This window comes from Stereum hirsutum (assembly GCF_000264905.1).
Source record: "Stereum hirsutum FP-91666 SS1 unplaced genomic scaffold STEHIscaffold_1, whole genome shotgun sequence".
In the NCBI taxonomy this organism is placed as follows: Eukaryota; Fungi; Basidiomycota; class Agaricomycetes; order Russulales; family Stereaceae; genus Stereum; species Stereum hirsutum.
The window spans coordinates 1,464,385-1,489,277 of NW_006763131.1; the positions used below are offsets into that span (position 1 = coordinate 1,464,385).

Here is a 24,893-nt window from a genome sequence, read left to right on the forward strand (position 1 = left end):
TGATGATGGTACGGTGGCACGAGCTTGGAATGAAGTCGCGTGGCTGGGCGCGTCGCGTCGAGGAACGATTGTCTTCCTCGATCTTGGAGTCTGGATTTCGAGACTACGTCGCGTCCTCCACCCTCTTTCAGCATCACTCATGACCACCACACGCGATTTCAGAGCCTTGCTCGGCTCATCACCATCGTCGACTATATTATCTACATTTATCACAGAACTCGCATCGCTTTCGTCGACTTCTGCCGTCGTTCCGGATGTCAAGTCTTATCGCGATGCCGTCTACTTCAACTACTATACCCTTGGCTTGAGTCTTCTCTTTGCTCCGATCAATGGTTACAAGCCCAAGAGTGGACTGAAAAGAGGGGATCTTAGAGACGCTGATTTGGCTTTGGATGGCCTGGACATCTTCAACGTTCCTTCCACCGGAACAGACAAGGCAGCAAAATCCTCTACGACATCTGAATACTCTACGTACCCCGTATCGCCCATCACAATATCCATCTCTCCGAAGACACAGGATAAAGAGTGCGCTACATCCGTCACTTTTTTGCCTTCAACCAATGGCAAAGATATCGTCGAAGCTCTGGGTGAGCCAGAGAGGAAGGGTGGAGGATCGGGCCCAGCTTCAGGTGGAATGGGGATTTGGATGGACTGGCCTAAGCAGGGGATAATGGTGGAGCTCGGTGGAGAAGAGAGTCGGGGACCAAAAGCTTGGGAGACCGGAAAGGATGCTGTTTGGAAAGTGTTGTCCGTTTCTGTGCCCAAATGACCGTAAGTTCCCCTGCTCCTCTCATTAAATTATTTCGAGTGAACATGCTTAGCATGAGCTCTGCCAGCGTACACTTCGCCACTTCGTTCTCACTTCGCTCTACACGATAGGCTTATTGGTTTTGTCTCAATATTTGCGCGGGTGGGATGATGGGTGTTGATCCCTATAAGTGACCCATGCCTTTACTTTATCGGTGGTCCACTCTGGTTCACCCCTGCGTGTTCTTCCGCGTTTACGTATTTACTATGTCGGCATACATGGGACACTTCTACACTTCGTCTCGGGCACTGAACGCGGGGAGGTGAAATGTTGACCTATATTGAGTGGTGTGGCGTTAGTTTTCACCATAGATCTGCGGGACGCTGCCATACTAGTGGGGCAGCCGATGGAGACCACTGATCCCATCTCAAAAATGAAACTAGTCGGCACGTTGGGGACCTACCCACTGACACTTGCCTATGTTTTCCGAAGATTGTGCGAAGAGCGTATGGAAGCTGTAGCTTGTGTGGCCCGAACAGGGGCGCCCGTTCGGAGAGTGAGACGTCATTGCATGTGAATTCACGTAAATGTCGTTAGCAGCAGCTATAAGTACACGACCTTCAGTTCGTTGATGGCAACTCAACCTACTAGCTTTCCCCACCACCGTCTATCAACCAAACAACTGCATCACATTCATCATCATGGCCGCCCCCGCTGACATGACCACTCTCAACACCTCTGGCAAGTTCACCATGGTATCTTCTCATTTACTATAATATTTGCATAGGTCGAATTGACTTTGTAATCCCTGACGTAGAACAAGTCCCTCAGCGACTCGAGCGACGAAATCCTCAGGCTTCAAGGCGTCGGCTGGTTCACTCGCAAAGCCATCGCCGCCGCCACCATTTACATCGAAGTGAACCACTACAAGGATGACAGTGGGACCGAGCACATCGACATCAAGCAGACCTTGTCGGGCGGCCTTGGCGGCTCACAGGAGGATCGCACTTTGGACTGGCAGAATAGAGAAAAGACGGACAAGATTTTTGGAGCCGTAATTGGCAAGTCTCGGAGGGTCAAGCTCGAGGATATTGACATCGACTACTTGAAAAATGGATGGACGAGTGATGTTGCGGAATGGGGTTCGATAGAGTCGTACGTGGAGTCCGATACCCCTAAGAGCGGTACTACGTGGATCGCGCACCAGGTTCGTCTTTCTCAGTCGTGTTTATTCACATTCTCGTTCTTATGTGCCCTTCATCGTGCGTAGCTTTGGGGCTTCGAGGTGGTCGATGATGTTAGACGATATGCTAGACATATCAAGTTCACCGGTCCTGGGGGTGAAGATATAGAGGCTCGCTTGGTCTACGACTACAGTGAGTTCATTCAGTTCTATGCTGCAATTCTCATCGCTCACTCAAATTATATCTTAGCTGGAACCCTTTAGACCCGTACTCCCTGATTGGTTCTTGCAAATCGTAATACCTACCCCTATCTTGGTGCCACCCATGTCTTTTGGGCCACATCAGTCAGTCGTTCGATGCGTCCCCCGCGTTCCTCTGCAGCTGCAGAACATGAGTTTTACAAGTACGCAGCGAGCATATATGTATGAATCTGGACTCCCTCTACCAAACCCCCAGCACCCGCGCTGGGGCTCCCAAGCTCTTCATCCGATCTACACCTAAATATACCTCCTTCGCCCAACACTCATCGCCGTTCTCCGAGCCGCCTTCTGTTACACCAATGTCATTATCCACGTCTTCTAGACCCTCTATCCGTTCACAGAGCTCGATAAAATATACATCTTGGAAGGGGACCGGTTGTAAGGATGGTCGACGGTCAACTCGGGCGGGTGAGAGAGTGGGTGGCAACGCTGCCAGACATTCCAAGACGTTCGGAGATCGCGAAATCCCGTTTGTTTGAAACGGAGGAGGTCGCGGGTCGATGGTGACCCGTATGAGCGCTTGCCTACGTCGGTCGTTATTGATGCTGCTCGGTAGCAGAGGTATAGGCGAAGTCGGGTCGTTGGCCAATACATAGAACCGAGTGAAGTTCACTAGATAACAAGTTTCAAACACTATACTCTGGAAAGAAGTTCGTTGCATGTACCGACCTGATTCGTTTTGAATCCCTTCATGCAGGACTTCCAAGCCATCAAACATGGTGGTACAGAACCTGGAAGCTATCACGCCACACTCCGTGGCGTCCGACTCAGGGGTGCCATTTTGACTGATCTCAGCCGCTGCAGCAGCCGTCGATGCGACCTTGACTAGAGTCGCCTCGGGCAGGTGTTTCGCGATGAACTGGCTGCATTGTCCTAGTGCCTGTGCAGAATCACCGTCAGTCAAAAATTGAACCAATTACGGCGCATAAAAGTTACGATTGAAAAAAAAAGGTTCAGCTGGTAGTGAAGCCGCCTCACCTGCTCATGGCTCAGAACCTTGCGTATCAATTCGATTTTATGTCCCTTGCGTACGATCAGACTATGCTGCACCGGAAGCAACACAGCACCTCGGATCCATTTTGTGTGGCCGAGGTTCTCCAGACGCAATAAGTCGTATGTCTCCGTTACCGTGCCGTAGATGGTGTTTTCCTGTGGGAGGAGCCCGAGAGGCGTTGATTCGTTGACGCTGTGGTAGACGTCTGAAAACAATATGTTCCGTTAGAGTTCGCTTTTCAGGAGTTTATTGTGAATGGCTAAAAAGGGGGGTCTACTGACCTGCTATCGTCCTTTGAGCAACATACCGCGCAGAGTCACCAAAAGCTTGATGGGCAGCCTAGAAACAGTGCAGAAAGACGTTCAATTGGAATGAAACCGGTCTAAGCGCCAGGAAGTGTCGACAGTAGTACCTGGTGCGAATAAGTCCCTTCAGGCCCAAGAAAAGCTATGGACGGCCGACTGGGACTAGAAGCCTCAGGCTCGATGGTCTCCGAAAGCATCTACAGGTATTGTTCGGTACAAAATGGTTGAAGCAGATACCGACGAGAGGGGCGATGCAGTTCGGGCGTCGTGATCGTCGATAAACAAACTCCCAGAGAGGTGTAAAGGTTATCGTTGATACTTAGACTGAACAGTTATGAAGCAGTGTGGATCGAGGCAAATGACGCAGTAGTAGCCTATAATCGAGGGCGTGCAAAGTAGGCCGTGACAAAAGACGACAGCTCGGATTTTGAAATGTCGTACACCTGAGAGCAAAACAACCCTAGCGAATGGGCCCATGTAGTCCTAGTTGGAAGTTCTGATGATCACGGAAGGAAGTGTTGAAGACGCCTTACCACCACCTTTTTTTAGAATCACATTTATTATTATCTGCTGGACGAGGAGACTGTGGTATACAATACTACCGCTTATGTAGCTCGACTCTATCGATCTTGAACGTTGAACGGTGAAGGTGTCTGAGACAGACCTGGATTCATAGTGAACAATTACAGCGGGACCGGCCGGAAAAGCATCGCAGTACTCAAGTGTATACACGTAGGCACGGGGCATAATAAAGAGATAACAAAGGAAGATATGACGAAGGAAGGGAGAGAAGGTCAAGTATACAAAAGGATGAAGACAGCGGATAGCAGAACACACGATGAGTATAGAAATGTGGTCCATAGACGGCTGAAAAAAATGGCAGGAGACCCAGCAAGAGTGACCACTGGCAGAGAGGTGTATGCGTATCTCGAATCATGCGCCCTGGACAAGGAACCTCTCTCCTCGACAGTTCGCATGCGCAAAGTCGTTCAGCATCACGTAGTACCGTTCTGCAAGATGATTGTTTGTTTTATAGATAGCGTGCATGGGATCAAGAGAAGGATGACTTACGAGCGAGGGGGATACGTTCGCCGAACTGTGCGAGTGCAGACCTGGATGCAGCACGGTAAGCACATCTCAGAAGGACTATGGTCTCATTGAGTCTGACGTACGCTATGAACTCGATCTCCGCACGAAGGGTCAAGATCTGGTCTTCCGCATTTGCTTGAAGAGACGCAGCTAAAAATCGAACAAGAACCCGACCGGACATGAACCAGCCGAACTGGGAGTTCAACAGGACAGGATTAGTATGTTAGGTTGGTGGTAATATCGTTTAGCGTCGGCCGTACCGTGACGAAGAAGTCAAGGAGGGTGACATCGTAGCTACTCCCCCGAACGGAGTAGATGAGATCAAGTATAGCGCGAGCAGCCTGGAGGATCTTGAAAGCGCTGAGACAGCCAGAGCCTCCAACATTCGCATGAGGATCGTGCAGAAGGATGATGACCCTACCACAGAGCAATGTCAGTCCAAAGTTGCCATGGAAAAAGCAAAGCCATCAAGCAATAATCATACAGATGCGGTATCAAGCATGCTGCATAGAGATGTGGATCAAGAACGCCGTCGGGGATCGGATTTCGCAAATGTTGGGGAAAAGTCGACCGGAATGTGGCGGCGATGTTATCGACTTCAATGAAGGCGCGCGTGCGCCGAGGGTCTGCTTGTTTGTATGCAAGCGATGTATGTCTATTATCAGAAGATCAAAGATTGATTCCAAGTTCCTAGAATAAAAAGTCGATGCACGTACTGTTCCCAGAGGGCGGCGAATTCCGGCGCATATGAGTAATTGGGGTCCCCGAGATGACTCTTGGACCTATACCGGACGTTGAAGTACTTAGCCTTCGCGAGAAGCATTGTACCCTTGATATAGAGCACAAATGAATCTGTCTGGCCGTCGGGGTGTAAGAGTAACAGATCTTTCGAATGAGCCCACTGCCTATTAGTGGGAGAAGCCATTATCTGCGCGCAGGGTCTATCAGATGACGACAGGAGGACGCATGGGAAATAGGAACGCACGCCCAGGTCGAACTGATCTCCTTTTGCAGGCATCATTTGGGTGATGTCTTGGTCGTCCAAACTGAGAGCCCAACCATTGCTGCACCCTTGCTGTCGTTCCATCTACTCAAAAATATTCATTTAGTACTGCACTCACAACAGCAAGATATCGATCGCGTGGACGTACCGCGTATGCCAACCAGAAAGTGTTGCGCCGCACCTCGTCCTCTATGACAGTTTCTGCCGGAGGCAGTAACGACGGCACTCGTAACGTATCAGTTATGGAGTAGAAGGGATTGGACGAGCTTAAACCAAGAGGTACCGCGGCTCGTAGGGCGGCGCCTGTGGTCATGAATACCTAGGAGACGAGTATTAATATCCGTTGCAGCGTGGACTTGTATCTACATACCGATACCCATCTGAAGCTCTGTAAGTCAACCCGAGCATGGCCCATAGAGGGACGACGACATACCTTGCATGACACCAATACCACCACACAATGATGATTTGTGCTGTTTCATGTATTCCGAGTGAACAGGAGTACATATATACCACAGCATCATGCCTACCTTGCACGGTTTCCAGTAAGTGGACTCCAGTGGAGATATGCTCGTCTAAGACTTGTTTTGCAAGTTTGACCTGGGCTTCTGCAAAGGAGTCGATATGTTCCTTGGTCCTATACTTGTCCTGAAAGATCTCATCTGTCGAGGACCGCGTCAGTTGCCGATCGCACTAATGCTGACAGGACGCGAATCTGACCTGGTGGCATATCAGACAAGTTGGGCGACGGATCTTGTTCAACAGCAACGGTATAGAGACTGCCAACGGCACAGATGCCATGCAAGACGGCAACGCTTGGGAAGTTTGCATGGGTCGGTGGAAGCGATAAGGAGGCCATGAAGGAGGGTTGATGGAAGAGTCTGCTGGCATGGGGGTGAAACGCGAAGAAGACGTCGACTCTATTGACAGCTAAGCACGATTTCGAGATGAAACGATAGAAAATACGTACAAGTGGCGTAGGAGGTTGTACGAGGGTAGATCACGCGGCCAACTTGACCACAGCATATCGTATCCTGAACCATAATGCGGGGTAGAGCTAGAAGAGATGTACGAAGTTTGTGTCGTGTTGGTAGGCTCTGCCATGACCACAGGCTCCAATGATACGCCGTTGCTGTAGACATCTATACTGGAGGAGGGAGCAGAATAATTGTCTGTCGGGAGGTGCTGAGAGGTTAGAGTGAGGGGAATTATGTTGTTGGAGATCGAATCCGGGCTAGAGGTAGAAGCAGATGACACGTCGATGGTGGAGGGCGTATTGATATCATGGGGGTGGATGTTTGGGACTACCTCTGGTGGTGACGATGTCTGTTCTTTCAGCATATGCTCGAGCTCGTCTGATATATGATCATGTTAGCACACAGCCAATATACATCTGGAAACGTATAACATACTAATTCTGTTTTCAAGCCGTTCATATCGGTTCTTGGCCGGCTCAGGCTGAGTTGTGATGGGAATCACTGCGAAACATTGTGAGAAATGCAAGCGTACGAGACATACTCGAAGGCGCAGACTGACCGTCATCGTAAGTACAGTCCGGGGCATCAGGTAGTTCAACTCCAGGGGCAGCATGAGACTTTGCATGAGCATGAGAGCGAGAACACGTCGAGCAAGGCTTTTTGGCATCACTAAGAGTAGCGTGTCAACATCGGGTTCGGGCTCGGGGACGCTGTGGCTTCTAAAGTAATACCATTTCTGCAGGGTCGGAGATCGTATCGGTTATGAGGATCTCTCGGAGGATTCTAATGTATGGCAGCAGCGCACCAGTTTTCTTCGGCGACATTGATGGCATGCCTGTATTGTAACGGTGATAGGACACAGCGGTCAGAACAATGTTCAAATCAACACCCAACGGGCGTTCACCGACTTGATTTCGTTTGAGAACATTGGGATGTGTGCCGAGGGGTCCGGCGGGTGGCGACTTGACCGTGGCGACTTTGGGCATTGTGGTCGGGGAATGAGAGGCGCTGTCGTGCGTGACGATGCTCGGGGAGAGAACTGGGAGCTTTGAGCTTTCCTTGGGCGCTTCGCGTATGACCGGCTTACTAAATCCGCCTCCCCTGTCGATCTCCCAGAGTCCCGGCCCGGATCGGCCAAGCTTTGAACCGCCGTATAACCGGTTTCTCAAGTTCACCTTGTCATGATTCTGCCTCGACTTGGAAGCCTGCAATCGTGGCATGGTACAACATTCGTGTTATTTCCTAGAATTATAGGCATATCTGAATCCATCTGACGACGAATAAAAGTACAACATCGGCCATGATTCCAAAGCCCGAGGCTCACAGACACGTCAGACGCGAGTCGAATCCGAGGCTGTCCGAGCCAGCTGGCGCTACCCAGCGATTTTGTCCACCCCAAAAGGAAATACATCCATGCCGTCAGGGGAAAAGAACGGCAGAAAAATGGGGATCATGAGAATCAAGCATGATATGCCGGTGCAATGTCGTGCCACTAGACTTTGCTGAGTATTTGCCATCTCTAAGTGGTTCTTCAGGTCAGGTGATTTGAAAGGGTTCGCAATAATCATACGATGGTGGTGCAAGAAAGATGGAAAACCAGAGCGTAGTGTGTGACTATAATGTAGTAAGCTAAACAGAGAGCTGCTCGCCGCACATACTGACGGCAAAATCGCCCAGCGCTGTGCGGTACTCACCTGCACCGTGCTAACGTTAGCCGGGGAAGATCGCAGGAAGGTGACTCGAAGATAGCGACACTCACGAGCTAACGGTATTCGTTCACCAAAAACGGAGAGCGACACACTACAGCAGATTGATCTGAGTTAGCTGAGCGTTTGATAGGGAGGACAAGCACACTCACGCTATGTATTCGACCTCAGCACGAAGTGTCAATGCCTCTTCTGTCGCCATCGCCTGCTTAGCAACTGCCCAAAACTTGAGGAGCACACGGCCGGCGGTGTACCAATAAAACTGCCCAAAGGAAATATTAGTTTCTTTCGCAAATGTACGCTGTCTCTAAAACATACGACTGCACTTGGCTCTAGGAGGGTGATGTCGAAACTTGTGCCCGCCCTTAGGCTATAAATGAGTTCTAGAATGGCTCGACTGGCTTCGTGGATCTTGTATGTCGAATTACACCCCCCAACTCCTAGGTCGAACCTGGCATGAGACTCGTGAAGAAGAATGATGGCCCTAGTGCAACCATGCATTCAGCACAAAGTTTTACCCAATAAGCACAGCACAGAAGCACTTACATGTGCGAGACCAGGTAAGCGACATAAAGATGTGAATCGACGACCCCATCTGGCATAGGATTTTTGAGGTAATGAGGGAAATTCGGTCGAAACGACTCTGACAAGCTGTCCAATTCGATGAACTCCACCGAGCGACGAGGATCGTCGAAGAGACTCTCCGTAATCGCGCCTGCTCCGAAGTAATTGGACCCACCGGTATCTGGGGGTACAAACTGGACAGAGGGGTCTCCAAGGCACCGTTTCACTCTGAAGCGCATGTTGAACTGTTTGACTCGGGATAGAAGCACGGACCCTTTGATGTAGAGTGTGAACGAGTCGGTGTGTTTCTCGGGGTGAAAGATGAAAAGGTTCCGCGACTGTAACATCTGGCGGTCGTCCTCAGAATGGATGTACTAGAGAGGACATCAGCTAGTCGCGAGAAACAAACGGTCATCGGGACTCGTACTTCCAAGTCGAACTGATCGCCTCTGGCAGGCATAAGTTGTGGAAGATCCTGATCGTCCATATTGAGAGCCCACTCATTACTACAACCTTGTTGACGGTCCGACTGATGTCGTATTCAAAAGTCAACAACCAAAGATGCAGAACAACAGACAGCTCAGGGTACGCACCGAATATGCAAGCCAGAAACAATTTCTTCTCAGCTCCTTCTCCATTGCTGATTTGGCCGATCCAATGAGAGAGGGTCCGCGCATGACTTGGTTCAAGGAGTGAAAGTCGTCGCAGACATTCAACCCTAGAGGTACTAGGCCTCTCATGGTCGTAGCGTTACTGTCATACAACTAGCATATGCATGGTAGTCGACTTCTGAGATGAAATAACGGGTATTGACTGTCTTACCTCCCTCCACCTAACCATGCCATAAGTACGTGAGTAAAAGAAAATATCGATGGCTATTACCAAAGTAACAGACTAACCGAGCATGGTACCACAACCACCATGTAACCAGAATCTTCGCTGTGATCAGAGTTCAGCACAGACGAATTAAAGAGACATCTCTCTCAATCACCTTGTACATACTCCAGAAGTCGTGTACCGGTCACTTCGTCACGATGAACAGCTCGTTTAGCCAACGAGATATGTATCTCTCCAAACGTACTTGCCGCCTGCCGCTGTTCGAACGTATCTCGACCATAGTACTGGTTCAAAGGATACGTCGGCACGTGCGGCATTGCCGCCGATGTGTATAGACTTCCAACAGCGCATAACGCATGTAGGATCGAGAGGCTTGGAAAGTTCGAGTGAGTGGGAGGAAATGATATGGATGCCATGAATGTGGGTGTATGAAAGAGCCTCCCGGCGTGAGGATGAAATGTGAAGAACGAGTCGACGCTGACGCTCATTAGCACACGATATAAACCGAGAAAAATTGACGTCGTCGAACTCACAGATGACGCAGAAGGCCGGGTGATGGAAGACTTCGTGGCCATCGTGGGTCGATAGCGTACCACTGCTCCGAGCTTGGTGGCAACGGTGGCGGCAGCGGCAGGGGAGGTGAATAAATGGTTGACATGTTAGGAGCAATTGGCAACGTTTGTGGTGATGGTCCGTTATCGTTGACCGTAAGTTGTCTGTGTAGCAGGTGACTGATATGTTGAGTAGGATCATTAGTTGTGGAATACGAGGTAAGTATGTTCAAATCGTCCAGGGTGACGGAACTGGGGCCTTCATTAGGCAAGGCTAACGAGGCCGGACTGGCGCTGATGGACGATATCGAGCTAACAATCGAATCATTTTGTAGTTGTTGTTGCTTGAGTCGTGCCTCCAGCTCCACTGTTCCTCAAGAATTGAGCAACTCGCCTGCAAGAGACGATATGGGAATAACCTACATATTCGGTTCTCAAGGTCAGCACAAAGTGCCTCCGTGGGTGACTCTGGTCGAATCGCGCCTGATCATGTTACCGTCGTAAGTCGAAGATAGCTACAGGCATAGCGAGAAAAGGAAGCCCCACTTTCGTCATAAGTGCAGTCCACATCTGGTACGTAAGCCTTCGTTTGAAGTGCTAGAGTCAGAGCGTGACGATGAGACCTAAGACAAGTTGTACAAGCGGGTCTGCGAGCATCGCTGAAATCGAGGTCAGTGTCAGAGAAAATACCATCACGAACCAACCATAAAAACGTAGTGTCATTACCATTTCTGCACAAGTTTCAACATCCCGCATGCGAGCATACTTGTGAGTTAGCGACGGCCTCGAATGAGAAGATTGCAAGGCTTGTAACCTACAAGTTTCCGTCGTCGGCACTGGTGACAAGCCTACAGGAAGTTCGCAGAGCAATTGAGCCATTGCAGCACAACCCCGGGCTAGAACAAGGAAAGAACCCACTTGGTTTCGTCTCAAGAAGTTCTGCTGAGCAGCGCTCCCGGGGCCACTCGAGCTCGCCACCGCGATCGACTCTCCCCGAGCCTTGCCCGACGTTGACTTCGCCATCTAAAGTCGCGCGTCGCGGTGCCGTGGTGCAAGGGCGTCTGCTTGCTGTTGGTTTTAGTGCGGCGGTACTATAAATCCTTTCTGACAAGGATGCTGTGTAGAGCCAAGTTGAGCAGAGCTAGGCGCCACCTTGAGCAACACCGACGAGCAGAAAATCCAGAAGCAAGGAGCAAGGGGGTCGGATGGGGCTAGATGAAGCTCTTTCATCAAATAGTCTTGCCGATCCTCAAGCTGGCGAGGAACTTGCCCTAATTAAACACGCACAGACGTCGTCAGCGCATTATCTCTAGCCCCATTCCATCTTCGTGCCACTGGTGGCGGCGCCTATGCGTATGAATGGAGGTTCGCTTGCTAATTGCTAGTTGGGCCCCACCTTTTCTCGTCAGCTTTCATTCAACATGCACGAGGCACACGCTTTCGATCTGGTTCCTTGAGATCCTGGACCTCAAGCTTCGAGTACTTACGACCCGTCACGAAAACTGTTGATCCTACTTTCTTGGTCCAGTGATTCAGAACCCTTCATAGTCTGATCGATGGACATGTGGTAGAAGTAACCACTTCAAGCAAAGGTCGATAATCGTAGCGGTATCCTGGTGTTTGATATAGGAAACGACGAAAGATCAAGGAATGGTCCAGGTACTGAAAAGTGTGGGCATCGATCCCGGTAAACTACAATTGACCGTACGAGCGCCGTGCCACATTTACAGTGTCGCGCACGTACAGTATTACTTATGGAGCTTATAAGTCTGCGATAGCGATGGACGGTGACCGAGATGGTCGATGGATGGTATGGGACTGAGGATATGTGCACCTGTGTCAATGTGGAGGGAGAAGGACTGGAGTGCATGGTTGATTGTCACTTGTGCGTATCTACTTATGGATTCAGGCAGCCTACGGATGAATGTGACAAGATGAGGGTGAGGGTGAGGGTGTTGGTATTGGTGATGTGGTATGGGATGGGATAGATAGGAGGGAGATTGCGCGGAGATGGAAGCGTGGCGAGAGAGGGGGGAACGCATCGAGAGATTGGAGCATAACTATGGAAACGGAGTACAGTGGGTAACAGGGAACAGCATGTACGAGAGAACGAAACAGTAAAGAAAAAAGATAAATCGTCCCAACACAAGCGAGAACGAAGCAGAGCAAAGGGGAATCACACCGAACCTAGATAAGCATAATATAACAGAGAAAACGAATAAGAACACGATCACTGAACAGAGAGAAAAAGGTGACATTCCGCCCGGTGCTCCGTATTCAAATCAAGAAGAGGAAATAGAAGGAGTGAACAAACCCTCCCCAGTGAAACCACTGGTGATGTTGCTCACGTTGACGACAGCGTCGTTGGTCGTGTGGAAGAAAGCGAATGCGGGGTCCCACACGGCGTTGAATTGATCATTCGAGAGACTATTGTCGTCGACGATCTCCGAGGCCAGCGCAGAATCCGTCCACGCAACCCTCGTCCCCGTCCCATCGATAGCCCATTCCCGAAGCGCAAGCGACGCGTCCGAGCCGAAAAAGAGATCCCCCGTAGGGGTCGCTAATGACGAGACGGCATACGCAACGTCACTGGGAACGACGGACCCGAATACGGCGACTTCAATTAACGGTATTGAGTCCAGGCTTTGTCCGAGGACTGTGTCACTCGATGGAGGGATGGGAGAGTCCTGGAGAACCCATTTGGCAAGACTTCGGGCGATGTTGATGTCCGGAATGGCGGCGAAGAAATTCAGGAGGATGTGGTTGAGATGGTTGACCGTGCCGAACTCGCGAGGATCGAGGGAAGATGAAGATGGGGTGGTCGCCGCACCATCGGGGAGTGCGCTAAGTAGACCGCCACTATACACTATGGCCCGCGGAGAAACGTCACTATTCAGCACAGCAGCTTGCCTGGACACGTTAAATGTCGAGTCAGGAAATGGAAGGCGAAGTTGAAGGATATCCAGAACGCCGTATATTGGTCTGTTCGGATAGCAGCTGCTGTCGAAGGTTGACTGTGAAGATGCCAACCCGAGTCCGAATACGGAGGTCTCCACGGAGTTAAGCAACTCCGTTTGGTCCGTTGTTAGGCCCGGATAGCAAGAAAGAGGTGGCGGAAAAGGATCCGATGTCGAGTTGGTGAGGAGTGAGCTGACGTTCTGACCACCAGGGGCTGAAGTGGCATCGAAGGGCAGGAGGATGGGCGCAGACTTGACGAGGGATACAAATCGGCTAAACTGAGATGCATCCTGCTGAAGTTCTGATACCCAGTACGAAGCCATGGCTGTCGCACGCTGAGTCGAAGAAGCTTTCATGTCACGTCAATAACAGGAGAAAAGGTAAGTAAAAGAATGACTCACCATGTGCAAACGCATACATTCGGTCCAATACAGACTCTCCAACATCGGAAACCTGCGAGATCTGAGAGCTAGAAGGTTGACCATCGACCTCAAAAGACGTTTCTGGCGGTGTAACAGTCTGCGCGGCAAAATCAAAGGTGTATCCGAGCACCGTCGTCTCAAAGGTCGACGAGGTAGACACCGGTCCATCTCCGGAACTCAGACTGGACCAATCTGCACCCTGCACAAAGTCCTGTAGTTTGGCCACTTCGGTCGTGTTCTGCGATCGTACGAAGCTCCATAGGAGTGCAGCTTGGGCCCATGTCGTCCGATTGGGGTAAGTCGACGAACTGAGGCCCGGGGCGACGTCGACGATGATAGCTTGTTGCCTGCAGTCGCTGTTAACCGGCGAGCCAAAAGCTGTGAACATGACGGCCGCCACTGAGTTTGTGGTGTAGTTGACGTCGAACAACGTGTTCATAGATGGTGTCAATTCAACGATATTCTGTGCCAAAGCCGTGCAACTGGTGGTCGAGGTGCATACGCAGGTCGCATCTGATTGGGAGGAAAAAAAATCAGATATGATGAGTAAATACTCGTCACTTCGTCCAACGTACTGATGTCGCAGTTGCTCCCAGTCACATTCGTGGAGGAACAAGACGGCAGACCGCTATCTGTCTTCTTCCGGCCGACGACAACACCGACGACGATGGCGACGATAATCAAGGCCACCAAGATCCCCGAAAACACCAAGATCTTCGTTCTCCGAGATTGAGGTATTCGATTGATCATGAACAGACCCTTCTCCTTCGACGGACTTGGCACACCTGACGCATTGATCACAGCATCCAGACCCGCCAAACTCGCCCTCTTCCTCCCGCCCGCAGATCTTCGCATTCCGCTAGCGTACGCCGTCGCATTCGCATCGTCCGCATACTTGTACGGGTCTCCTCCAGAACGGTACGTATCTGTCCGTGGATCGTACGACAGCACGCTCTGATGCGGAAGACGACCCTCGCCGAGCATATCGTTCAACATATCCGCACGCTGCACAAGCTGTGGCAATGGCGCCGCATCGTCCATCCGCCTATAGCTCTGTTCCTGCGAGACCGAGATATTCGCGATCGTAGGAACAGGGGGAAGAGGCTTAACGCGAAACGCTTCCCTCGTCTGCCTCATCATTCGTGCGGACCGCTGCGCCACAGCCGAATTCGATAACCTCGAGATGAACGACGCCGCCGTGGTACTCCTATTCGACTGCGACGACTGTCTCCGTTCCCGACTCTGCTGAAACGAGCGCGAGCCGGGCGTGTTTGCTGGCGGGTTCGGAATCTCCGGCGTCCTGATATCCATCTCGATCCCACTGTCGCGCGAGCTCAGCTCGACCTCGTGCAGGGCCGACAGCGGTCTCTGCTGCTGGCCATCGCGAGGAAACAAGGGGGCGGAACTGTCGAACGTGAAGGGGTTGGAGCCCGTGCCGCTCGAGGGAGAGGCACTGTCGCGACGCTCAGGGGGTGGCAGATGCTGCAACTCCGCAGATGTGATTCCGATCAGGGACACTTTCCTCGCCAGGCGCGGAACTGTTCGGGGATCGGCTTCGTAAGTGTCGGAGTGTGCGCCATCTGTATCAGCAAAAGTGTTATTTGACGGCGATGGTGAGATTCTACTTTGGTCGACGGCCTCGTAAGAGGGTGGAGGGGCATGGAGAGTTTCCGGGTTATGTTTGTGGGTGGTGTGGAGAGGAGACGGTGTGTAGTTGTTGTGATTACGCAGCCCGTACGTTGATGGTGGCGGATATGAGATCTCAGAAAGGCCGCTGGAGGATATGACGGAGGGAGTGCCAGGCTCCTGATTATGTTGTTCGTTCGATCCCGCCGAGTGCGCGGGGGCCAACAGGTTCGTGATGAACGCCGTGGACAGCAGGCGTTCCTCGGAAGGGTCGACAGAGATGCTCGAGGAGCCTTCATGCCAGTCGTAGGGAGACAGTGTGGTTTGGGATTTGGGAGAAGACGGTACCTGTTCCGTGATATCTCTTCTATCGCGTTGACCTGGTCGTTCTGGCGGCGTACGAGGGGGAGGGAACCGAAATGGAGGAACAGGAGGGAGGGCTCCGAGGTTCGGAGTAGGAGGTGGATTCGATGGGCCGGCTTGCGTTGGACTGGGTAGCGCGTCTTTGCCGTAGAGGGCGAGCGGACTGGAAGCATGAACGGGGCTGGGAATCGAAGGTGAGGAATTGGCTCGGGAGGGAGAAGGCCAAGGAGAGCCGCCGAAGTCTCTGCTGGTGGGAGTCGTAGGGCTATGTCCGCCCTTGGAATAATCCACGATCGGTGACGGTGGGATTGAGGTAGGGGGAGGTGGAAATCGGGAAAGACGGAGGGATTCGCCGGTGACGAATGAACTAGCACTAACGACGCTATCTGCGATGCCTGAGGCAGTCGTATAAAGTGAGGCATGGTTACGGTGTCGGGAACTGGTAGGTGATGGGGATGGCTGCTCGCTGGCGGACATAACTACAGACGGTCGTAGTGACTGGATGAGCTCATGAAACCGCGGGGAAATGGAGAGGAAGTACCTTATCAACAACAGAATGAACTGTCAAGGTCTACCAGCATAACGAGGCAAATACGATAAGCCTTCGAAAGCAAAGCTAGAGCTAAATGGCAGTCGCTAGAGAACAGAAGCGATAGGTGCATAAAAAGAAGGTGCATCAGTGGGAGTGAGATGGTGAGAGCTCCTGATGATCACGCACGAGTGTAGGCACCGCTGTTGTGCCTAGCGTGAGCACTGTATATTCTGTTTATAAAAAGGCCAAAGGAAGGGAGTGGATAACGAGTGTATGGGTAGCCGGACGGGCTAGAGAACGAAAGGGACGACGACGACGACGAACGGAAGAGAACGCGCCGACAGCGACTGCTGCACTGGCAAGAGCTCGCGAGAGTCCGCGAGCTCAAACGAACTTCAGCAATTGAGCCCGCTTTCGACGCCGTCCTCCCGGTTCCTCGGTTCACCCCCATAGGGCAGCCGACGGCCCCGCTTCGCACCCGCTCGTGGGTTTTGGGGTTAACCTTCGACTTAGAAAGACCGAAGAAGGCACAGAGGCACAAATAGCCCGTCTTGGCACACAAACTAGCTCCCAAATGGCACAATGTCCTCAACTCTCACACAAACCAGCCAAATAACCCTCAGACAAGTCCACCCAGTATCAGCGTTTCACGATCACCGTATCAGCGTCTTACATCCAAATGCGATCAGTTTCATTCGTGATATAAAGAAAGCTGAGGAGGTGGAAGAGGAGACGAGGGAAACGAGTATAGACGAAGAGAAGAACAAACTAAAGTGTATGTGCGGAAAAGGGAAAGATCAGGGAATCCAACGTGAGAGGAAATGGAAAAAGACACTACAGAGAATATTCGAATGGCCATCGGCATGACGAGCAAATCGGGGGCCGGGCGTGTCGTCAACAAAAGGCCGTAGAGGGTCATGGTCGTAAAACGTCGAGCAAAGGGATAGATGGTATGATATGCCACAACTCGGTGCTAGGATGCGCAGCAGGATGGGGAAGCGGGGGTAAATTTATGGCATTAGGAGACAGATCACGTCCACCTCATGCGACGATGCATTTGCCTCCCTTGCTCTTGTCCTTGCTCTTTCGCTCAGGAGGGTTCACTGCGGAAAGTGTTAGACAGGCAAAAATGACGGAGAGGCATGGGCATACGCACAGACTGCACGAATGGCCTCGTCGAACACGTTCTTCAAGCCCTTTTGCGTCAAAGCAGAACACTCCAAGTACTTGACGGCTCCGATGTCCTTCGCCATGCCAACGCCCTGTGTGTACTGGATAGGAGCCATACGACTGGAGAAATTGTTTAGATATCGGACCACGATCGCTATCTGGGGGTATCCTTACCGGTCTCGGAGCTTCTCGATGGTGTTGGGATCTTCGCGGAGATCGAGCTTAGTACCGACGAGCACGACTGAAGTTTGAGGTGCGTGGTGCGATATTTCGGGGAACCACTGTGCATGATGGGTGAGTAATGGCCGGAGCAATTAACGCTGCTGATAGCAAAACGCACCTTAGTCTTTACGTTCTCGAAACTTGGGGGGCTGACGAGGGAGAAACAGATTAAGAACACGTCTGTCTGAGGGTATGAAAGTGGCCGGAGACGGTCGTAATCCTCTTGACCGGCCGTATCCCACAAGCCGAGGGAGATCGTCTTGCCATCAACCATGACATTAGCCGAGTAGTTATCGAACACTACGTCGAGTGGATCAGCACACGAGATAGAATATCGGACGACCGATGCAGACCTGTGGGGATATATTCGCCCTGTGGCCGACATCAGAGAGGATAAGAGCATCGGGCAAGGTAGGGACGTACTGGGAAAGCGTTTGTGGTATATGAGATGAGGAGACACGTCTAGCAACGAGAATGATAAGCCTCGAGTGAACGTGCGACGACGTTCACAGGGTACGTTTACCTTTCCGACAGCACCATCACCAACAACGACACCTATACTGTAGGTCAGGACAACGTGTCCGAGATGACGAGAGGCCACAATAAGGAGCACGAACATTTAATTGCCTGCATGATGTTCTTTCAAACGACTCTGTTACACTGCGAGTGGACTCCTAGTCGCGACAGCTGAGTTGCTGAGTAGGTGTTCTAGCGTACTGAAAGAGCGCTCGGATTATAACTGAGGAGACCTAAAAGGAGGAAGAGTGGCGAAACACGAGCAGGAGGGGTGGAACAAGGGTGGTGTCAGCCAGGTTGCTATTGTTGTGGGAAATGACGCGTGACAGACCTAGGGCAAGGCTCGAGAAAGGAAGTGACGTTATAAAGGCTGAAGTTCGCAGAAGAAACAGAGGTTGTGGACTATGCGTTTGTCGCAGTGGGCGGTCGTGGTGGAGGGCGACGTCGAAGATGGTGGTATCAACCGTCAAGCGCTCCCCAGGCCAGTCCGAATGCAGCCCAGCTGACGCGGGCAACGATTGATCCGGGACGTTACACTCGGTTGCTTCCTCAATATCTTGGCCCTCTCTTTTCTCTTTTCCTTTTCTCTTTTCCCCCTCGTCGCTCCATTGTACTGCGTATCGCCATCTCCAACATGTACTTACCAATGCAGATATCTACACTCAACACTATGTATAAAATAACGGAACGCCTCTCGCCGCATCTCCATGGTGCTACATATCAACCTTCTCAACTTCCCAAAATTCGACGATGGAAAGCGCGGTATATACGGCTCACAGCGTACCGGATGTTCGTGGCGTCCCTCGCGATAAACGTGGAACATCGTCAGCGATGTCGCGCTAACCGCCGGCATAACGCGGTCGGCGTGAACTCGAATAGTACACACATCTTTCGCACCATCTCCACCACCGCCCGATTTTTTGTAGCCTTATATTTGGCCTCTTTTGCATCTGACTTTCTGTTCCAGCATCCTCTGATCTACCTACATCTCTCCGTCTACTTTTATTTTGCAACAATGAGTCCCATGCCTAGATTGATCCTCATCCGCCACGGTTCGGCCATCTTGATCTTGCACTCATAGAGGCCCAGGATACTGACACGGCGCCAAACCCCATCTAGGTGAGACTGAGTGGTCATTGAATGGGTGGGCACAGTTTCGACGTTGCCAAAGTAAAAAGTGTGGACTGACCGATGTCTACCATCGGACGAACGTAGGAGACACGTACGTCACTTCAGTGAACTAGTGCAGGAGGTCTTCATCGAGCATCACCCGTTTAGACCGGAACAACCGACATTCCGTTGACTGCTCGAGGAGAAGAGCAGATCTTGACCAAGGCCACTGGTTTGGTTGGGCACGGAAGTGCGTTCAACGCTTGATATTCTACTTTGGTACCAAACTGACTCTATGACCGCAGAGCTCATCGATCCGACCAATCTCTGCTGCGTATTCGTCTCGCCTAGACAGCGAGCGCATAAGACTTTCCATCTCCTGTTCGGCCATCTCGACGAACAGCCCCACCATATCATCACAGAAACCTGCCGTGAGTGGGATTACGGAGACTATGAAGGCCTGTTGCCGAAGGAGATCCAGGAGAGGAAACCAGGCTGGAAGATCTGGACGGACGGGTGAGCCGCATCGCTCTCGTCTGACTTGGTTCTTCCTGACGAATAATGTCCAGATGCCCTGGTGGCGAGTCCGCTGAAGAGATGCAAGCTCGAGTCGATGGAGTCATAGCTGATGTCGGGACTTTCTTATACCAAGGTTCATTGACGCTGTATATTGACATACGATCCTTTAGGTACGCGAGTACCACCGGAAGTGGAAGCAAGAGGGCAAAGGAACACGAGATGTCGTTATTGTGGCCCACGGCCACTTCAACCGTTGTCTTATCGCCCGCTGGGTGGAGTTCCCTCTCTGTTTAGGTTAGCTGCTTGTGTTCACTATCCGCTACACTGGGACTGAATATCAATCAAGGTACACACTTCAATGTCGAGCCCGCGGGGGTGAGTGAATATTTCTTGCTTGCTTGTTTGGAGGCTTATGCCTTCGTATAGATCGCCGTGCTCTCGTACAACCATAACAGCCTCGATGAACCGGCGCTAAACGCCCTGAACCTGAACGCTACCGGGGTATGATCTGCGAAGACCTTTGTGGCGTCGTTGAAATGATAGGCGAATAGAAGTATACTGTATAGAGTGAGAAGTGATGGAAGTACAACCTGAGAATGAAATTGATAGAATACCTGCTTGTATACACGCAATTAAACAGATTTGTAATTTGTAGTACCTTGTCTACTACACTGGTACAACGCTCTCGGGGAGCGCTGTTGTGTGCGCCACCCAAACTTGTCGCGTCGAACGACGCGGTTCGGAAGGACGCGACTATGGTATAGGCCACCACGTGTTGTGAAACTCTTGTCTTTTACACCTCTTCGCTCGCTTGCACAGTCACCGGCCCCACTTGCTCTTATCACCATGACCGACGTCGAGACTCCCCCGAGCATCCCCACGGAAGACAACAGCGTTGCCATGCCAGAGGTCGCCGACAACCACGATGCGACCGAGGAACCATCCTCTCCAGCCGGAAACGGCACCGACACTCAGGACGAACACGAACACGAGGACTCCAGCGTGGCCGAAGCACAGACCACGACCACAACAGTAGACGAGCCGTCTGTAGCCAGCGAGGCCCCAGACGCCGTCGACCAGCCAAACGGTCATGATCACGATGACGCCGCTCACTCTGACCCTCCCCCGGCTGCTGTGTCTGATGCCACCTCAGACTTAGCTCCCATGCCTTCTTCCGACGATAAAGACGGCGGTGTCACGTTCAAGCCTGCCGATACCACGAAGCCCAAGACGGCGACGAAGACCGCTCCCCCCGCTCCCGGAAAAGTCGGCAGTCCACTTGTCAGGAAGGTATGTTTACGTCTGCTCGAAGTATTCTCGATTGCATTCCATATAAACTAACATATTCTCTCTCCAGATCTTAAACTCTGGTAAATTCGGCGGTTCAGTCAAACCTGCAGCTCCCGAACTACACAAGCCAAAGGTAACTTCCCCAACCGCCTCCACCGCCCCAGCTAAACCCGCCGCGGGCACCACCACCGCCACCACCACAACCGCTCCCAAGAAAGCCCCCGTCTCCGCCCCGAAGAGCACCATGCCACCCCCTAAAGCCGCCCCCAGCACGGCCACAGCCACCCGTCGAACCTCGATGGCACCTCCCTCCAAGCCCCCCACCTCCCGAGCCCCCCTCTCGTCCACCGCAAAGCCCGCTCCCGCGCGCACGACGGCTGCGTCCCCCGCCGAGTCCGCTGCTTCGTTGAAGACGTCGACGAATGCGCCGAGGCCGAGGGCTTCCGTCTCGGAGGGTGTGTCGCCTAAGAAGGCACCGGCGACGCGTCCGGGGGGTGTGGCGTCGAGGACGTCTGCTTCGTCTGCGACGAGGGGGATACGTACTCCTGGTGCTGGTTCGATCTCTTCTATCAAGGAGGTGAAGGGGGAGAATAAGGCGCTGGAGGATGTTCAGCATAAGGTGTGCTCTTCATCATGCTGCATACTTTTCTGTTCTTGAGTATTAAGTCCGTTTCTCTTCCCTCTATCGAAGTTGAGCGAAGCGAACGCGACTTTGAGCACGAAGTCGGATCGCATCGGCGAACTTGAGGCTGAAGTGGAGAAGCTGAAGGCATCTCTCGACGGGGCCACCGCTGGAGCAGAAGAACAGACCCACAAAGTCGAGGAGCTCGAGCAGGCAAAGGCCACTGCGGAGGCGGAATTGGCAGAGACGAAGGACATCCTTGAGAAGCTTCAGGCCGAGATTTCCAAGATCGAGGTTCTCCAGCAAGAGGTATACTTGCTCCCTTATTCGTTGTACGTAGTTCAGAAGGTAGCTGACCAGTATCCCAGCTCGAACTTGCCAAAGGCTCAGCCAGCACCCAGCAAGAGCTCGTCGCCACTCTGCAAGCTCAGCTCGAGACCATGGAGTCCGAAGTCACCGCCGCCAAAGAGAACCTCGAGGCCGTCCGCAACACTAACGGTTCTGCATCTGAGGCTCTCGTCGAGTCTGCTGCAGTCGATCGCGAGGCCCTACTCAAGGCGAAGGCCGACCTCGACGCCATCCAGAATGAGGTTACTGAGCTGAAGGCCGCGCACGATGCTGCTCTCGCGGATGCGACCGCGAAGATCCAAGAGCTGGAGGGCAAGGCAGCCAGCGCTGAGGCTCTTTCCGCCGAACTCGCCGAACTCAACCGGGAAAAGGAGGAAACTTCGAACAAATTGTCAGAGCTCGAGGTCGAAGTTTTGGAGTTGAAGGAAGCTCAGGAAGGCGCAGAGGAGGAACAGTCGAAGCTGAACGCCCGTACCAAGACGCTTGAGGAGGAGTTGGCTGCTGCTAATGCTGCGACGGAGAGCGCTGTGCAGGATCTGAAGGCTAAGGAGGAGGCCCATGCTGCGGCCATTGAGGACGCTGAGAAGCGACTGGAAGAAGCTACTAACGCCGCGAAGGAGGAGCAGACTAAGCTTGACGATCAGTTGAAGGCCCTGCAGGCCGAGTTTGAGGCCGCTCAGGCTTCCTTGGAGGAGGCGAAGGCGGCTGCAGAGGCTGCGGTGGCGGAGCACAATGCTAAGGTCGAAGAGGTGGAGAAGGAGGCTCAAGGTCGTGAGGACGCTTTGAACGAGAAGTTGAAGGAGATCACTACCGAGCTGGAGGTATGTCTTGTATTCGCACTCCCTCATGGGTACGAAACTTATTCCTTGTATTATCACAGGGCCAAGAGTCCAAGTATGCAGCGAAGGTAGACGAAGTCAAGGCTGAGCACGAGAAATTGCTGCAGGAAGCTTTTGAGCGCGCTAAGGTAGTAAAATTCCTCTTTCCTACACCTTTTTCTTGACTAATGTTCTACCATAGGACGAGGCGGGTGGTGCTCACGGACTTGACCTACAAGCTCTCCGCGCAGAATCTCAAGCCTCCATCGAGCAGCTCCGTGCCGCGCACCAGACCACCGTCGAGGGCCTCAAAGCCGAACACGAAGCCGCCCTCGCCGAACAGGCTCAGAACTCAGAGAAGCAGTTCACCCATCAGACCTTGGAGCTCAAAGCCACCGCCGACGATCTCGCCAAAGCCAAGGCCGCCCTTACGACCTCTCTCCAGGAGGTCGAGGCCCTCAAGGAACAACTCGAGAAGGCGCGTGAGGCGACGACTTCTGCTGCGAGTGCCGGTTCGGCGGAGTACTCTGCTGAGATCGAGCAGCTGAAGAAGGAGCTTTCGAACTCGAGGGAGGAGTATAATGGTCTTCAGGAGGCCTTCGCGATGACGAAGGAGTCGATGCAGGAGATGTCCAACAATCACGCGAAGGAGCTCGAGTCCGCTGCGGAGGGTCGCGCGGAGGAGGTGACCAAGCTTCGCGCCGCGCACGAAGCGGAGGTTCAGAGTCTCGTCATCGACAAGTCGGATTTGGTCTCCAGGTTGTCGGATCTGGAGGGCGAGCTGGCGACGCTGAAGGCGACGATGTCGGCGGAGCCTACGACGTCGCCGAAGCGCAATAGTCAGTCTCAGGCTGCGACCGGGATCACGCCGCAGGAGTTGCAGAAGATGTATGAGGCGCATAGCTTGAAGCTTCATGATATGGAGGCGGAGCATGAGAAGGAGAAGAAGGCGTTGCAGGAGAAGGTGGAGGAGGCGATTGCGAAGGCCGACGAGTTGGAGCAGGATGTTGAAAGGAAGGCTATGGAGATTCGGTACCTGGAGCAAGATCATGAGGAAAATCAGGACCAGATCACAAGGTGCGTACATGCTTTTATTCAGAGTGTTCTTCTTCTCCAGTTCATTACGCCACCACACGGGCTATATACTTTCAACCTCGACTTTGATCCTTCCTTCATGTAACGTCGAACTGACCCTCGTTGTGCCTCTGCAGGTTGAAGGAGGACATCGATCGACTCACCGGTGGAGCACAGTGATCATCGTCTCGAACACCATTTCCCCTTCTCTCTCTAAACTGCACACTCCCTCGGTGACCTTAATCGACTCGTGCCAGCAAAGCAAGAGTCCTTAACTTCTATCCTCTTCCATTATGAATCGATTTCTCTCCCTAGTTTCATGTTGTTCTGCAATCATTCCCACCATATGCCCCGCAATTCTTTTTGCTCTTATTCCACTACTTGTATGTTCTCGCACCGACACTTTCCAGGATGGATATACCCGGGATTAATATGCATACCTCTATCAGTGCCATCATAATAGATGCATCGACAATTGCATTCATTCATGCCTTCCTCCGTTCTCGTGCTCGTATTCTCTCCCCTCCCGCCTGCGAACGTCTTCCGAGAACCGTGTCCGCGTCAGCCAGTCTTAATTCTCACGTAGGTTCAGGTTGAATGTTAAGGGACGGGGGGCGACCACTCGTCGGTCATCCTTCTACTCCTTGTCTCTCATGCAGATATATGGAACAACGGACTTGGTCCCGCAGACCATGACCTCCGCATGCCTCAGCCGCTGTCAATGAATCATATTGTACATTTTATTTTTCCTCATTCAGGCTCGTCCCGCTAGCATGGAGCGACAGCGTCAGTATCAGGGTATTTTTTGCAGTGTCTTGCGGTGCATTTTCCTCCCCGAGAAACCTGTGATAGAGTTGTATGCGTGGGTAACTGAATCATATGCGAATGAATGCGGCGGAACCGGTGTGGCCCACAATCCTCCAATCGTCATTGGGTACATAGACAGCGGCCGCTCGTCGGCAGTAAATATTCTGAAGAGTGTTTGAGAGCCAATTTGAGCGCTGCATACACCGGACGAGCCAATGACAAGGGCGAAACAGTTGCCAGAAAGGCGGTGAAGGACGAACAAGGCTGAGAGCAAAGAA

General features: G+C 52.2%; 8 protein-coding genes across 8 annotated transcripts; 4 read left to right on the plus strand and 4 right to left on the minus strand.

Annotated features, from left to right (window-relative positions):
* Positions 1-139: 139 nt before the first annotated feature.
* On the plus strand, positions 140-1,038 carry STEHIDRAFT_143586 (uncharacterized protein; the record flags this gene model as incomplete). Its single annotated transcript, XM_007298627.1, has 2 exons — positions 140-771; positions 837-1,038. One exon carries the CDS (start codon positions 140-142, stop codon positions 767-769), a length of 630 nt encoding a protein of 209 aa, XP_007298689.1. The 3' UTR covers positions 770-771; positions 837-1,038.
* Positions 1,039-1,408: 370 nt separating this feature from the next.
* On the plus strand, positions 1,409-3,830 carry STEHIDRAFT_117233 (uncharacterized protein). The gene is made up of 8 exons (XM_007298628.1): positions 1,409-1,503; positions 1,566-1,955; positions 2,019-2,124; positions 2,182-2,804; positions 2,862-3,072; positions 3,171-3,391; positions 3,468-3,525; positions 3,599-3,830. The coding sequence occupies exons 1-4, from the start codon at positions 1,450-1,452 to the stop codon at positions 2,193-2,195; spliced, it is 564 nt and encodes a 187-aa protein (XP_007298690.1). The 5' UTR covers positions 1,409-1,449; the 3' UTR covers positions 2,196-2,804; positions 2,862-3,072; positions 3,171-3,391; positions 3,468-3,525; positions 3,599-3,830.
* Positions 3,831-4,133: 303 nt separating this feature from the next.
* On the minus strand, positions 4,134-7,583 carry STEHIDRAFT_70684 (uncharacterized protein). Its single transcript, XM_007298077.1, has 18 exons — positions 7,469-7,583; positions 7,366-7,395; positions 7,292-7,296; positions 7,120-7,229; positions 6,996-7,061; positions 6,554-6,938; positions 6,304-6,503; positions 6,114-6,245; positions 6,017-6,056; positions 5,954-5,963; positions 5,732-5,902; positions 5,566-5,667; positions 5,297-5,508; positions 5,065-5,235; positions 4,841-4,997; positions 4,664-4,773; positions 4,563-4,603; positions 4,134-4,501 (listed from the first exon to the last, which is right to left on the minus strand). Exons 1-18 carry the CDS (start codon positions 7,544-7,546, stop codon positions 4,425-4,427), a joined length of 2,097 nt encoding a protein of 698 aa, XP_007298139.1. The 5' UTR covers positions 7,547-7,583; the 3' UTR covers positions 4,134-4,424.
* Positions 7,584-8,138: 555 nt separating this feature from the next.
* Positions 8,139-10,049, minus strand: STEHIDRAFT_117237 (uncharacterized protein). Its single transcript, XM_007298629.1, has 10 exons — positions 9,822-10,049; positions 9,730-9,769; positions 9,653-9,662; positions 9,424-9,594; positions 9,258-9,359; positions 8,813-9,204; positions 8,585-8,750; positions 8,419-8,528; positions 8,320-8,360; positions 8,139-8,254 (listed from the first exon to the last, which is right to left on the minus strand). The coding sequence occupies exons 1-10, from the start codon at positions 9,982-9,984 to the stop codon at positions 8,190-8,192; spliced, it is 1,260 nt and encodes a 419-aa protein (XP_007298691.1). The 5' UTR covers positions 9,985-10,049; the 3' UTR covers positions 8,139-8,189.
* Positions 10,050-12,500: 2,451 nt separating this feature from the next.
* Positions 12,501-16,064, minus strand: STEHIDRAFT_127013 (uncharacterized protein; the record flags this gene model as incomplete). The annotated part of the gene is made up of 3 exons (XM_007298630.1): positions 12,501-13,525; positions 13,578-14,111; positions 14,174-16,064. The coding sequence occupies 3 exons, from the start codon at positions 16,062-16,064 to the stop codon at positions 12,501-12,503; spliced, it is 3,450 nt and encodes a 1,149-aa protein (XP_007298692.1).
* A 777-nt stretch (positions 16,065-16,841) lies between these two features.
* On the minus strand, positions 16,842-18,488 carry STEHIDRAFT_136156 (small GTPase rac1p). The gene is made up of 9 exons (XM_007298631.1): positions 18,359-18,488; positions 18,129-18,260; positions 18,035-18,066; positions 17,935-17,973; positions 17,865-17,883; positions 17,630-17,811; positions 17,464-17,570; positions 17,276-17,409; positions 16,842-17,222 (listed from the first exon to the last, which is right to left on the minus strand). The coding sequence occupies exons 2-9, from the start codon at positions 18,142-18,144 to the stop codon at positions 17,161-17,163; spliced, it is 591 nt and encodes a 196-aa protein (XP_007298693.1). The 5' UTR covers positions 18,145-18,260; positions 18,359-18,488; the 3' UTR covers positions 16,842-17,160.
* A 465-nt stretch (positions 18,489-18,953) lies between these two features.
* STEHIDRAFT_88930 (phosphoglycerate mutase-like protein) lies at positions 18,954-20,338 on the plus strand. Its single transcript, XM_007298196.1, has 9 exons — positions 18,954-19,079; positions 19,147-19,171; positions 19,243-19,249; positions 19,306-19,387; positions 19,443-19,653; positions 19,707-19,767; positions 19,827-19,950; positions 20,003-20,031; positions 20,083-20,338. Exons 1-9 carry the CDS (start codon positions 19,043-19,045, stop codon positions 20,161-20,163), a joined length of 657 nt encoding a protein of 218 aa, XP_007298258.1. The 5' UTR covers positions 18,954-19,042; the 3' UTR covers positions 20,164-20,338.
* A 146-nt stretch (positions 20,339-20,484) lies between these two features.
* On the plus strand, positions 20,485-24,312 carry STEHIDRAFT_143593 (uncharacterized protein). The gene is made up of 7 exons (XM_007298632.1): positions 20,485-20,946; positions 21,014-21,565; positions 21,638-21,877; positions 21,937-22,737; positions 22,797-22,883; positions 22,937-23,811; positions 23,946-24,312. The coding sequence occupies exons 1-7, from the start codon at positions 20,503-20,505 to the stop codon at positions 23,986-23,988; spliced, it is 3,042 nt and encodes a 1,013-aa protein (XP_007298694.1). The 5' UTR covers positions 20,485-20,502; the 3' UTR covers positions 23,989-24,312.
* Positions 24,313-24,893: the final 581 nt, after the last annotated feature.

Excerpts from the sequence above, each read along its gene's own strand:
- STEHIDRAFT_117233 (XM_007298628.1), top strand. The coding sequence starts at position 1,450 with ATGGCCGCCCCCGCTGACATGACCACTCTCAACACCTCTGGCAAGTTC. Across the intron at positions 1,504-1,565 it reads CCTCTGGCAAGTTCACCATG|AACAAGTCCCTCAGCGACTC; the intron begins GTATCTTCTCAT and ends TCCCTGACGTAG. Across the intron at positions 1,956-2,018 it reads CTACGTGGATCGCGCACCAG|CTTTGGGGCTTCGAGGTGGT; the intron begins GTTCGTCTTTCT and ends CATCGTGCGTAG.
- STEHIDRAFT_70684 (XM_007298077.1), bottom strand. The coding sequence starts at position 7,546 with ATGCCCAAAGTCGCCACGGTCAAGTCGCCACCCGCCGGACCCCTCGGC. Across the intron at positions 6,246-6,303 it reads CTTGTCTGATATGCCACCAG|ATGAGATCTTTCAGGACAAG; the intron begins GTCAGATTCGCG and ends GGTCCTCGACAG. Across the intron at positions 4,774-4,840 it reads TCCTTGACTTCTTCGTCACG|TTCGGCTGGTTCATGTCCGG; the intron begins GTACGGCCGACG and ends TTGAACTCCCAG.
- STEHIDRAFT_117237 (XM_007298629.1), bottom strand. The coding sequence starts at position 9,984 with ATGCCGCACGTGCCGACGTATCCTTTGAACCAGTACTATGGTCGAGAT. Across the intron at positions 9,770-9,821 it reads ACTTCTGGAGTATGTACAAG|CGAAGATTCTGGTTACATGG; the intron begins GTGATTGAGAGA and ends CTCTGATCACAG. Across the intron at positions 9,205-9,257 it reads GCGATCAGTTCGACTTGGAA|TACATCCATTCTGAGGACGA; the intron begins GTACGAGTCCCG and ends TGTCCTCTCTAG.
- STEHIDRAFT_136156 (XM_007298631.1), bottom strand. Across the intron at positions 17,974-18,034 it reads GTGATGGTGCTGTCGGAAAG|ACGTGTCTCCTCATCTCATA; the intron begins GTAAACGTACCC and ends TCTCGTTGCTAG. Across the intron at positions 17,410-17,463 it reads ATCGAGAAGCTCCGAGACCG|TCGTATGGCTCCTATCCAGT; the intron begins GTAAGGATACCC and ends CAATTTCTCCAG.
- STEHIDRAFT_88930 (XM_007298196.1), top strand. The coding sequence starts at position 19,043 with ATGAGTCCCATGCCTAGATTGATCCTCATCCGCCACG. Across the intron at positions 19,388-19,442 it reads TGGTTTGGTTGGGCACGGAA|AGCTCATCGATCCGACCAAT; the intron begins GTGCGTTCAACG and ends CTATGACCGCAG. Across the intron at positions 19,768-19,826 it reads TCGATGGAGTCATAGCTGAT|GTACGCGAGTACCACCGGAA; the intron begins GTCGGGACTTTC and ends ACGATCCTTTAG.
- STEHIDRAFT_143593 (XM_007298632.1), top strand. The coding sequence starts at position 20,503 with ATGACCGACGTCGAGACTCCCCCGAGCATCCCCACGGAAGACAACAGC. Across the intron at positions 22,738-22,796 it reads AGATCACTACCGAGCTGGAG|GGCCAAGAGTCCAAGTATGC; the intron begins GTATGTCTTGTA and ends GTATTATCACAG. Across the intron at positions 23,812-23,945 it reads AATCAGGACCAGATCACAAG|GTTGAAGGAGGACATCGATC; the intron begins GTGCGTACATGC and ends GTGCCTCTGCAG.